Consider the following 13,753-nt stretch of genomic DNA (forward strand, 5'->3'; position numbering starts at 1 on the left):
TTTATTTTAAGTGTTCGCAAGTGCTGTGTGGACTACAGGAGCAGTGATTGAAGGAAACTCTGATAAACTGGGGTACACTACATCTTTGCATGTAAAGATTCTGGTACTTCTGTGAATAACCAGAATCAGGGGCTGGATATCACAGGAGAATGAATCAGCGATTCAGTGATTAGGGTGCCTCTCTTGTCAGCCTGGAAGGCAAAGCTGGGTCTGGCATAAGCCTAGAGGAGAGTGCTTGAGTGAGTGAAAGGCTGTTGGTGCCGGGGAGTTGACACCCAGCTACTACTAGTAAGACCCCCTCTTACTGTAGGCAGTGGGGTAATGAAGTGACAGTCCCCAAGAAACTTCAGAGTTTTAGAGAGGGAAAAAATCTCCTCCCCTCCACCATCTTCACTGTGTCAAGCACTTTACCCAGAGGACACCTGTAAATACACAGAGGAGGCCAAATGTTACTTACTCCAGCGTCTGCAGTTTGCAGTTCGGGTGTTTCAGTCCCTCACACAGCAGCCGCACTCCAGCATCTCCCAGTTTATTATCAGGCAGTTTCAGCTCTGTCAGGCTCTGGCTGGTTTTGAGAATAGCGGTGAGAGCCCCGCAGTCAGTGTCTGTGAGATGACAACCCCCCAAGCTGCAGGAGAGAGAAACACAGAGAAGGGGGATCACAGTGTGAAGGGGGCTCGTCACAGCTGTTCTGACAGGCAGCCCCACCCACCAGCCCCTCTCCCTGACCAATCCACCTGAAGAATGAAGTAGAAACCCTGCTCCACCGCCTGTCACAACCCCCACCCTATGCCAATGAGGAACCAGTGTTGGGTGTAATTTCCTACCTAAGCCCCACCCCTTGCACATGACTCTTGACCAATCAGAACTGTCAATGACCCAGACACCCCCCCCCATCCTTAAACCTCTGCCATTGACCAACAAGATTTAAGGTTCTGGGTAAGGTGTCCTCATAAGCACCGCCCCTCACTCTTTCCACTAACCAACCAGAAGTTAAGGGGCAGCTGTCTGGCCACCCTAACTCCCACCTACCCAGCTCTCAGCCAATCAGATTGGACTCAGCACTGATCAGCCCCACAATGGTGCAACCCAATCAGAGCAGGCTCCTCCCTGTTCACCGGGGCCAGGCTCAGAGCCGGCAGAGCTGGGAGATCCTGGCCCTCTGCGCCCCCGGCACTGGCTCTGCTGCTCCCCTGCAGGACACAGACGTCTCCTGTCTCTGCCCCCCGCTCTGAGCCTCAGGCCTGGGGGGGGGAGGCAGCTGCGAGGCCCAGCACTGGCAGCATCACACCCACCTTCCTCTGAGACCAGGGATAAAAGGCTGGGGGGATTGGAAGACAAAGAGGAGACCAGCCCCACAACCAGGGGGATCCCCAAAGTTTGGGGAAGAAGAGCCCCTGAGAGGAGGGTGACCACGTGACCTTGTTGGCAGGGCCTGTTCCAGAAACACTGGTGAGGTTATTACAATAGAAATTTTCCACTGGATTCTGTGTCCCTCCCTGCAGAATCTGGGTTCCTGGCAGAGCTGCCAGCCACCGGAGTGTGGAACTATGGCAGTAGCCTGGCTATGACCATGTGCATCTCAATGACCAGCCCCCAGCATGGCTGTCACATACTGCCACTCCTCCCTCCCTCCAGGGCTCACAGAGAACCCTCTGCACCCCCGACAGCTGCCAAATCTTGCACACATGTAGAGACACCCTACCCATCGCAACTGTCACCTGCATGGCCTCCTCCATCACTACAGTTGCCTTCAAAATATGGTCGCTCCGCCAAAAGGGGAGGGAAGTCCTAATGTTTGATAGAGAAAAAGAGCCCTGAATTTGTATTAGGGAGAGAAGCCCCCACTCCCTGTGGGACCCCCAGGTTCAGTCATCATGGTAGAGCCATGTGGGAAAGTATGGAGATAAGCCCTAGCCTGGGGAGGTGGGGAGAGGGTGTTCCTGATGAAGCAACAGAGACAAGCTCCACAAAATGTAAAGGTAAGAAAGGAGGGAAGGCAAATGAGAAGCTGAGGAGAAAAAGGTGCCAAACTGGGGAGAGGACACATGACTCTTAAAGAAGGACCCAACTGAGATAAAAAAAGAGAGACACCCCCCATATGAGGAGTGGTGTTGGGGGTAAGCTTTGGGAAGGACATAGCTGTGCCAACAGTAGTAGAGTTTGTTCTTTGCCCTGGGTGCTGATCAGAGTCCATTCTGGAGGCAGAGTTTCTCTTTGGGAATTTGGTGCTGGGCTCAGATCTCTGGAAGATCTCTGCTGTTGACCCTCTCATTCCAAAACAGGTGAATAAATGTAAATATGACAAGTTTCACTTAGAGTTTACCCAGACTCCCTGTCACTGATTTCTCCTCTGATCTGCAATGTGCTGGACACCTGCCACCACTTGGCTGAGGGTAATGCTGGTGTCAGAACAGGACACTGGTGCGAGAAGAAGGAGCAACACTACACACAGACAGACCCTGCCCTGAGGATCCTACAATCTAAACAGACCAGACAGGTGAATGGTAGGGAAAGGAAATATTATTATTCTCATTTTTCAAATGGAGAATTGAGATCCATAAGAGATTGAATGACTTGCCCAAGGTCACACAGAGTGTCTTGAGTTCAATCCAGCAGTTGAATGACACAGCCATCCTTTCTCTTGCATAGAGCTGTGCTTGGCCCCTCATGTTTCTCAGTATCAGAAGGGCCCCCATTTTTTTAACCAACATGACCTCTTTTCCCTCCCTGTTTTTCTCATGGCTGAGGCTGAGGTAAGAGCTACTTACCAATCAGGTACTGAACATAAGGGCCTGACCTACTGATGAGGCTTCTCACTGTGATACCTATTGTGATTTGCTAAAGTGTGTTGGAAGAATTCAAAAAGATCTAACTACTGATCAGACCAGACCCAAGCAAACATTTGAAGAGCTGTTGGAAGGGAAAACAAAAATTCAAAATGGGTTTCTTAGAACTGAGGGACCTCTAGTGTGTGTGAGTATGGGGGTCAAGGGAGGGGGAAGGTTGGACTGACTCAGATGTTTTTGAAATGTCAGGTGCCATTTCCAGTATTTTAAAAATTTGCCATACATTTCATATCAAAATTACAAGAGCATTCATTGTTTTCATCTGGAATTTGGTAATAGGATGGCTTGCTAATATGTCATATTGTGATGTATGGTAAAGAGATGGCTGCATTAGGAGCTCCATGATTAAGTTTACTTGCAGATTTACACTTGGAGCAGGACTGAAAACTCTTTATTTTCACTAGATTACCAGCCCAGCCATAAAACAATGTTTAATTTTCACCAGAAGCGGAAGAAATCTTCTAAATATGATTGATAATGCAGCTATTTACTCAAAATAGTACTGTTTTTGAAAAGTGACCCAGGTGATATACTGTATGCATTTTCCCATACTTTTTTTTCCTTTTGTTAAAGCAAAAGTCTGTAATCATACAACAATGTGAGCTTGTACCATATAATGCAAAAAAAATGTCAGGTTTCAGAGTAACAGCCGTGTTAGTCTGTATTCGCAAAAAGAAAAGGAGTACTTGTGGCACCTTAGAGACTAACCAATTTATTTGAGCATGAGCTTTCGTGAGCTACAGCTCACTTCATCGGATGCATCATTTGTAGATGGTACTGATGTGAGAACAGTTTTCTTTCTGCAATTTTTATGAAGCTATGCAAACAAGAAGACACCTACCCCCATTTATAAAATGTTTTTGTTATTATATCTTCAGCTCTGTGGCCATCAGGGATAACATGACCCCCTCCTTCTCAGAATTCTGTCCCTTCGCAAAAGAGGTTTCCTAGAAACACAAGAGGAAATCGAAGCCTCCACTTACAACTCTGATCCTTAATCTTCTATGCTGATGAAGGAGAGTAAGAGCACTTAGAACACCTACAAACAACTACTGTCACCACTGTTCCCTCTAATTTCCCCCACTCATATGTGGAATGAATCTTGTTATGTACACCAATATAGAGGAGATGTGTGATAAATCACCTCCATATTGGTGCACATAAAATTAATGGTGTGGGGCTGAGGGGTGCGGAGTATGTGTGGGAGGCTCAGGGTAGGGAAGAGGGTTGGGTTGTGGGGGGATGAAGAATCTGGCTGGGGGTGAGGGCTCTGGGGTGGGGCTGGGGCTGGGAATGAGGGGTTTCGGGTGTGGGAGGGGGCTCAGGGCTGGGCAGAGGGTTGGGTTAGGTCAGCTCTTCAGCTGATTACATCTGCTGCCATATTGCATAAGAAGAGATGTGGTTTCTCAAGCATCCATCACCCATTCCATTTAAGGTTTTATAGATGAAAAAGGGACCTCTACATTTTGCATAAAATCAGTAGGAAACCAGTGCAGACAATACAGCACAAATGTGTCAATGTACCACTTTATAAATAGGCATCTACAATCTACCCTAGCTGAAGTTTCTGAATTGTCTTGCATGATCCCAAACAGAGCACACTGCAGTAATTCAATTTCAAGGTGATAAAGAGCTCCAGAATTGTGATTAGGTCTGCATCTGAAAGGAAAGGTTGGAATCTTCTTGACACGTGCAGATGGGGAAAAAATAAAACCCCACACTCTTGACCAGATACAGGGATCATCTTTGACACTGACAAATTAATACAAGGCTATTGGCAAATTAATGCAGGGCCACTGTTAAAGCTCTTTAGTGGTATTTAAAATCAGAACTAAGGTAAAAAGCAATCTAGGATGTGCTTATTTACTGGCAGATGGAAATATATCCCCATGACTGCAAGCTGCTCTGCCCAATTTCTCTGCTCCATCTCTTCTCACCTTTTTAAGCTTCCCCTTCTGTGATTTAGAAACCATAAAGCACACTGGGAAGTGGATCTCATACTCTTAAAATTTCCTTGAGGCTAGAAATATTATATATATACACCCCTTGGATTGTTTCCTTTTCAGTTCAAATGTTATAGGGAGAGTACAGCGTCTAAGGAAAACACTGTCATTTGGGGACAGATTTATATGATATTTTTGTATTTTATTTTTGGATTTAAATGAAGGGGAATGCACTTTGTATTCAGTATACGCATAAAACATTTGTTGTTTGAACACTTGACTGATGAACTGCTGCGGGCATAGGTATGTGGTTCTGGGGGAATTAATAAACTATTGGCCAGTCAAGACCCCAAGTATCCTCATCTGAGAAATACTGTTCAAATTAAAAGCTGACCTGAAAAGAACCTAGTATTAAAATTAGTCTGCTAACGCTCCCTGGACTCAATAAGAGGTTCTCCTAATTAAATTCATTGGCTACAACACATTTCAACTTGGCTAACCTAGTTTGTTACATTTCAGTTTTAAAATCTCATTGGCCCCCTGGCAAATTCATAAAATAGCCCCATATTGACACTTACAGCTGTGCGTTATGCATGGCATTTTTGGCATTTCATATTGTATGGTATTAGGACAGCGTCCCTTATATACAATCCCACCATGTGCAGCAATTTCATCTCTATTATTAAATTGTAATGAGCTTCCTCTCCCCCAGTGGCTGGCCTGCAGGGGGTCATGGCAACAGAGAGGCTGAGGGAATGGGAAATTGAAACAAAGCATTCATATGGTACTGGTGCAGCCTGTCACCAGCTCCAGGGGAAACAGGCACTGCTGTGTCAGGGCTCATGATATTTTGTATTGTATAGAACGTGGTCTCACCTCATTCCTTCCAATACCTGTGATGTTACAATATATTTTGCACCAATATGGGTTTATGTTGGGAGCACCTGGGATTTTTCCCGTGACCAGCCCTCTGGAATTACTTTGTCATGCTGTTGTATAGTTGGCCATTTTTTGTTTCTTATCTGAGCTTGTCAAACTTTGTTTTTGAAATGGGTAGTATTGGAGCCAAACTCTTTCTCTTTCTGCTCCCTGATTTCACTATCTATAGAGGCCCTTGCAAGTACAGCTGCTTTAAGAAGCTCCATTCTGGGCCTTTATGTCACATTAATGAGTACTTCTGCAAAGCCATAATCATTTTCTGACATATAGGCTGTAGTAACTCAGAACCCTCCCAGTCTCGTGTCTCATGTTTACCAGTTGAGGATTTTTGCTACAGGCAGTCCCCAATGGGCTGCATGCTACTGTAGGCAATCCCATCATACCACCCCCTTCGTATACTAATCCAGCTCAGTTTTGAAGTCAGTTAGGGTTTTTGCCCTCACTGCTCCCCTTTGAAGGCTCTTCCAGAATTTCACTTCTCAGATAGTTGGAAACCTTCCTCTAATTTCAAGCCTAAACTTGTTGATTGCCAGTTTGTATCTATTTCTTCTTGGGTCAACACTGGCACTCAATTTAAATAACTCCTCTTCCTCCCTGGTATTTATCCCTTTGATGTATTTATAGAGAGCAATCCTATCTCCCCTCAGCCTTCTTTTGGTTAGGCTACACAAGCCATGTTTCCTGAGTCTCCTCTCATAAGGTATGTTTTCAATTCCAAGGATCATCCTAGTAGCTCTTCTCTGCCCCGGTCCCAGATTGAATTCATCTTTCTTAAACCTGGGAAACCAGAATTGTACACAGTATTCCAGATGAGGTTTCACCAGTGCAGAATAGAGGGGAATAATCACTTCCCTCGATGTGCTGGCAATGCTCCTACTAATGCTACCCAATATGCCATTAGCCTTCTTGGCAACAAGGGCACACTGTTGACCCATATCCAGCTTCTTGCCCACGGTCATCCCCAGGTTCTTTTCTGCAGAACTGCTGCTTAGCCAGTCAGTCCCCAGCCTATAGCAGTGGATGGGATTCTTCCATCCTAAATGCAGGACTCTGCACTTGTCCTTGTTGAACCTTATCAGATTTCTTTTGGCCCAATCCTCCAATTTGTCTAGGTCACTCTGGACCCTATCCCTACCCTCCAGAGTATCTACCTCTCCCACAGCTTAGTGTCATCTGCAAACTTGCCGAGGGTGCAATCCATCCCATCATCCAGATCATGAATGAAGATGTTGATCAAAACCAGCCCCAGGAATGACCATTGGGGCACTCCACTTGACACTGGTTTCCAGCTAGACATGAGCTGTTGATCACTACCCATTGCATCCGATGATCTAGCCAGCTTTCTATCCACCTTATAGTCCATTCATCCAATCCATACTTTTTTAACTTGCTGGAAAGAATACTTTTGTGTTGGTCAGTCATTTTTAAAATCAGTTCTGGAGCTACAATAGGAATGATCATGTTTCTCTAACCCAGAGAGTTTACTTTAATTTACCCACTAAAGTACCAACCAAAAACATGAGCATTTGCTTACAATTGTAAGTATGACTATCACTCAGCGATACGTAACTGCTGTTACACTTTGTGAAATAACATCCCCATAACTAAGAGGAAATGGTGGCTTCTTAGAGCCTGATACCAAGAGTCTAACAGGGCAAGTTAATTTTAAGACAGCATCTGTATAACAAATAGTGCTGTATTATCACCATCATGGCAAATCCCAAATGGACATCGCCTCCTTGCAGATTGAGCAGCACCTAGATCAATTGCTACCTGGGACTTAAGATGGTGTGGCTGGATTCTCAATCTACGTCCAGTATTGGCATCCTTATTGTACCACCAGAGTTTTTGGCAACATGTGACCACCAATTTCTGCCAGGGTTTGCCAGCTGGGTCCCCTCCCTGTGCAGAAGCTCCTGGAGCTGACGAGCTGCAAACTGTGGCTGCGGGGAGAGGCGGCAGCAAACAGCTGGGAGCTACGGGGAGGGGCCATTGAGGGTAAGAGGGCAGGTCATGCCTGGGAGGAGCATGACTCAGGCTGTTGGGGGGATGAACCTTTAAATTTTTCCCACCTACTATCAGCAGGTACCAGTCTTCTCTATATAACTCTATGCACTGAAAGGAGATGCACTGATTGAAATTCTGGCCCCACTGTAGTCAAGGGGAGTTTTCTTAGTGACTTAATTGAAGCCAGGATTCCACCCACTATCTGCCTCAGCTCCCATCTCTCTGCTTCAGCTCTCACACCCGCATCACTGCCTTTCATACCTCCGAGATAACACATCTGCAGGCAACCAGCCACAACAAAGACATGAGCAAAAACAAGCAAACCAACACCAGTCTACAAAAGAATGTCATGAGCCTCAAGCATAAATTGATTTTTTTGTCAAAGCATTGCCACAGGATTAATAATTTTTATGGGATATTAAAATGATATTGCAATTTAATGTACTACTAGTTAAACACCAAACTGGTTAGACTGCACATGCTTGTAGAGAAGACATTGTACGCTTTGGACTTAGAAAGTTAAGGGATTTAATTTGAAAGTGCAAAGTATTATATTCATTAACTTGCCTGTCTAAAGACTACTCTTTGAAGTGAGTTTATGTTTTTATTAAAAAATTGCTATGTTAAATAATTTCTTATATGGTGTATTTTAAATACCTGAAATAAGTACTTTCTTCAGTTTCATAGGACTTAACTAAGACTACAAATGCCCACTCATACACTGTTTGGGTTATCTATTGTAACAAAGTCAGGCAGGAAGGCTGCAAGAGAGTGCTAGAAGGCAGATACATTAGCCCCAGAATGTTAAAGGCCCTCTTCCCTACTAGCTGAGAAGGGGTTACCTCAGGTCAAGGAGGGACACCTGATTCCAATGAAGGCCTGCCCGAGGCCTTTAAAAACCCCTCCTCTGGGGAGAGAAAAGGGGGAAGAGAGAGACAAACTGCTGCCAGGCTAGTGGCAATAGGGAAATAAGCTTCTCCACAGTGGGAGGCTGGGCTCCTTCCCATAGGGGAAACTGCCAAACCTGAGACCTGATAGGGGAAGGACTGACTCCCCAGGGAAACCAAACAGGGTGACACCCTGCACCAGGGAGAAGGCAGCGAAAGGTAGCCCCCTGGGTTTTCTTTGTTTATGAGACTGTTTTCTTTTTGTTTGGCGGAGGATCAACCCTTAGGCCAACCTTCAGGCCTACCCTGAAAATACGACCAAGGGAGCACAGAAGGGGGAAGGCAAACCCTGCCATGAGTGGGGCTGATTATCATAGGCTCACCATCGTCTGAGGGGGAAGCACTAAATCTGCCAAGATGAAGGAGATGCCTTGCCATATGTGATGTCAGGAGTGGGACAGACTTCATGGCAAACCGTCCCAGGGCAAGGTAAATCACCCTCACCTCCAAAATGGATGATGTAGTGAGGGCGCTGGTGAAGGCCACAGCAGCACAAGAGGCTACCAGGGTCCAGATGGCTGCCCAACAGGAGTTGGTACAGCTACAGCAGAAAAACAAATCAATTGCTGATGAGCCAGGCAGCCCAGGATCGAGCCACCCTGCAGGAGGTCATGAGCCAGCTGAAGGCTCTGACCACTATGATGCATGGCCATGATGGGACACGATCCCTACGGACAAGCAGTTACCTAGAGACGATGACAGTGGATGATGATGTGGAGGTGTATTTTCTCTCCTTTGAGAGAAAGGCCCTATGTGAGGCTTGGACCTGAGACCAGTGGGACAGCATCCTCACTCCTTTCCTGTGTGGGAAGGCCCAGAAGGCCTAGTATGACATGGCAGGGGAAGCAGCTACCGATTACCCCCAATTGAAGGCTGAGATCCTAGTGAGGTCTGAGGTGACAACAGCTATAAGGGCCCAGAGATTCCATGAGTGGAGGTACCAGGATGGCAAAATGACCCCTCCTCCTATGATGAATTAATTGCCCTTGTGGAGAGACACTTAACAGCCAAAGACCTCTCTCAGACTGCCAGGGAAGAGACATGCCAGGTCAAGAGGCCAGTCCCTGCCCCGAGGGCCTGGGTCTCTGAAACACCGGGCAGAACTATATTGGGGAGGAAGGAGTCTGAAGAGCAACCTGAGGCCACAAATGGACTTGGGGACATGGGGAGAGAGGGTCGTGGGGTAAGGCCCACTAGCCCAAAGAATAGGGGGATACTTCAAGAAGGGTATAGCTGTTACGCTTGTGGGGAAGTAGGACATATAGCCACCCAGTGCCCTAATGTGGAGGAGCCCATGCAGTGGAATCTGGGGAATCATGAAGATCTTTGTGGCTTGATAAATCTTATGGGAGTTGCAATGGCCCTCCATAGATACACGTGATCAGTTAGGATGAATGACATACAAACCATTGTATTAGTGGACTCCGGAAGTGCCGTCACACTAGTCTCAGGGAAACTAGTGGGGCAGGACCAGCTGTCTCGGGCCAAGCACACCAGGATAACCTGTGTTCATGGTGCTGTCAATTGTTATCTGACCATCCCTGTACAAACTGAGGTCCAGGGGAATACCACAAGGGTGTTGGTGGGCGTGGTCCCGAAACTCCCATATCCGGTCCTTATATGACGAGACTTCTCAGGGTTTGGAAGCCTACTCCCCATAGATGAGTCAGAGGAGGATGGCGATCCCAGGATTGATACGATGGCTCCAGTAACTAGCCCCCTCCTGATCTTCTGTAAATTAGCCCAGGACTCGTTTTCTACAACTGGGAAACCCCGGAAGACTAGATGAGAAAGGACAACAGACAAGAGATTGGGAACCAAGATCTTGGCCCAGAACCAAAAGTATGTGCTTGCAGGGAAGAAATGAGGTCCAGTAGGCAGGGGAGCACACAAAGGGTCAACGAGCCAGAAGCTGGACCCAGTTCCACAGAGACCAACCCTGACAGGGAAACAGAAGTAGGTTCCCTTGAATTTGGGCATATTGGACCCTCACTTGAGAATTTTTGGCAGGATCAGGCCAATGATCCACTATACAATAACATTAGAAAAGAGATAGTTGAGATGAAGGGGGTCCCGGTGGATGGGAAAACCAAAGGCCCAGGGCTGTATTTCATGATAAAAAGGGACCTATTATATAGAGTAGTCTGACTGCAAGAGCAAGAGGTGGAGCAGCTCTTGGAACCTCGACAGCATCAGAGGGCAGTGTTGGACCTAGCTCAGTCATTTGTTTGGAGGACATATAGGGGTAAATTAAACCCTTGATCAAATCCTATGGAAGTTCTTTTGGCCCGGAGTTTATATGGAGGTCCAACGATACTATGCCTCCTGCCCAGAATGCCAATTACATGGCCCTCAACCGCACTTGAGGGCCCCTTTAGTACCTCTCCCAATTATTGAAGTCCCATTCAAGAGGATAGCCATGGACCTGATAGGCCCACTGGAGAAGTCATCCCGGGCCATCAGAGTGTGCTCGTTGTTCTGGACTATGCCACCCAACACCCAGAAGCCGTATCCCTACAAAACACAATGTCCAAGATGATACCTAAGGAATTAATCCAAATTTTCTCTAGGATGGGGATACCCAAAGAGTCTTGACGTATCAAGGAACCCCCTTCGTGTCAAAGTTGATGAAGGACTTGTGTGCAATGCTCCACATACAGGCCTTAAGAATGTCAGTATACCACCCCCAGACCGATGGCTTCATCAAACGTTTTAACAGCACACTGAAGAACATGATATGGAAAGTGGTGAGCCAGGATGGGAAAAATTGGGATACCTTGCTATCTTACCTGATAGCCTGATACCCTGCTACAAGGGACGTTCCCCAGACTTCAACCAGGTTCTCTCCTATTGAGCTGTTATATAGTCACCACCTGCATGGCATACTGGACATCACCAAGGAGGGCTGGGAAGAACAGCCTAACCAGGGAAGAAGCATCATGGAGCGTGTGATGCAGATGAATGACAGAATAGCCCAAGTCACCCCCATAGCGTGGGAACACATGGAGAAGGCACAAGAGGCCCAACAGACCTATTACAATAGCTGGGCGATGGCCGAAAAATTCCAGGTGGGAGACTGGGTAATGGTGCTGGTGCCCACAGCAGAGAGCAAGCTCCTGGCCAGATGTCAGGGGCCATATGAAGTAATAGAAGCCATTGGGGGGTCGACTATAAGGTTCGACAGCCTGATTTCCAGAAGCTGGAACAGATCTACCATGTCAACCTATTGAAATCCTGGCAGGACAGGGAAGTCCATCTGGTCACCCTAGAGATACCACTCCAAGAAAGCAAACCTCAGGGAAAGGTGGGAATATCCCCTGAATTGACCCCTGAACAATGAGCAGAAGTCATCAATATGATTGGACGGAACCATGACGTGTTCTTGGAGAAGCCAGGCAGAACCACAGAGGTTCATCACCATATCATCACAAATCCTCAAGTAAAGGTGCCTGTTAAGCCATACCAGATCCCAAAGGCAAAAACGGAGGAGATCAGGACCGAAGTTGGGAGAATGCTGGAGCTGGGAGTCATTGAGGAGTCCCATAGTCAGTGGTCCAGTTCAATTGTCTTGGTACCTAAGCCCAATGGCAGCATGCGATTCTGCAATGACCTCTGAAAATTAAACAAGGTGTCCCAGTTTGATGCTTACCCCATAGCTCATATAGACAAGCTAATTGACCAGTTGGGAAAAGCATGATTTTTGTCCACCCTTGACCTGACCAAAGGTTATTGGCAAATCCCACTGACCAAAGAAGCCAAAGAGAAGACTGCCTTTTGGACACCAGAGGGATTGTACCAGTACACAGTCCTCCCTTTTGGTTTCCATGGGGTTCCCACAACCTTCCAGCAGCTCATGGATAAAACTGTTGCATCCACATGGCAAGTATGTGGCTGCTTACCTTGACGATGTTATCATACATAGCCCAGACTGGGAGACACATCTAGAAAAGTTGGAAGCAGTACTGGATACCCTGAAGAAGGAGGGTCTCACTGCGAATCCCTCCAAATGTGCAATAGGGCTAGCAGAAGCCAAATACCTCAGCTACATTGTGGGGAGGGGCATAGTGAAACCTCAGCTGAGCATGTTAGAGGTGATTCAAAGTTGTCCCTGACCGATCCAGAAGAAACAGGTCAGAGCATTCCTGAGGATAGTTGGGTACTACAGGCAATTCATTCCCCACTTTGCTACCAAAGCATACGCGTTGACGGATATGATAAGAGCCCGAGGCCCAGACATAGTAAAATGGACCAGTGCCACTGAAGAAGCTTTTGCAGATCTGAGGCCCACCCTCTACAGTAACCCAGTGCTAGTAGCCCCAGACTTTGAAAAGGAGTGTTTACTACAAACTGATGCCTCCAAGGTCGTGTTGGGGGCCATACTTTCTCAAATGGTAGGAGAGGAAGAACACCCAATCCTATTCCTTAATAGAAAACTCCTGCCCAGAGAACAAAAGTATGCTGTGGTAGAGAAGGAATGCCGTGCTGTTAAGTGGGCCATGGAAACCCTCCAATATTACCTACTTGGATGAAGGTTTACCCTCATCACTGACCATGTCCCCATCAAATAGATGTACCAGAACAAAGAAAGAAATGCAAGGGTGACGAGATGGTTCATGTTGTTACAACCCTTCCACTTCAGGGTGCAGCACAGATCAGGGATCAGACATGGCAACACTGACCACCTGTCACGGGTACAATGTTTTTCAGCCCAAGCAGCCAAACCCTGTGGTGTTGAAAGTGTGTGTGTGTCTGTGTGTGTGTGTCTGTGGCAGGGGGAGGGAGATATATGACAAAGTCAGGATGGAAAGCTGAAAGAGGGTGCTCCTTTTGAACGCCAGGATGTGGGTGGGCGCTAGCTCGCCCACTGCTAAAAGCCCCTCCCCCAGCCTAGGGAGGAGTTACTGGACCCAAAACCCAACCAAGTTCAGGGGACAACAAAGGAAATCACGGGAACAGGTGTGGGGGTCAAAGGGCTAAAACAAGGGAACCAGAAGGGGACACCAAGCACAGAACCCCGGCAGCACCCATTGATCCTCAAAGGCATCGAGACAGCCAGCTGACACTGCCC

General features: G+C 47.0%; 1 protein-coding gene across 1 annotated transcript in view; it reads right to left on the reverse strand.

The window, feature by feature from the left end:
* Positions 1-13,753, reverse strand: part of LOC125638524 (NACHT, LRR and PYD domains-containing protein 12) — a 200,602-nt gene that overhangs the window by 143,174 nt on the left and 43,675 nt on the right. The window contains exon 5 of the mRNA XM_048854409.2: positions 458-628. Coding sequence (XP_048710366.2) covers positions 458-628 — 171 coding nt within the window. The remainder of the gene's footprint in view (positions 1-457; positions 629-13,753) is intronic.

Source organism: Caretta caretta, chromosome 6 (assembly GCF_965140235.1).
Source record: "Caretta caretta isolate rCarCar2 chromosome 6, rCarCar1.hap1, whole genome shotgun sequence".
In the NCBI taxonomy this organism is placed as follows: domain Eukaryota; kingdom Metazoa; phylum Chordata; order Testudines; family Cheloniidae; genus Caretta; species Caretta caretta.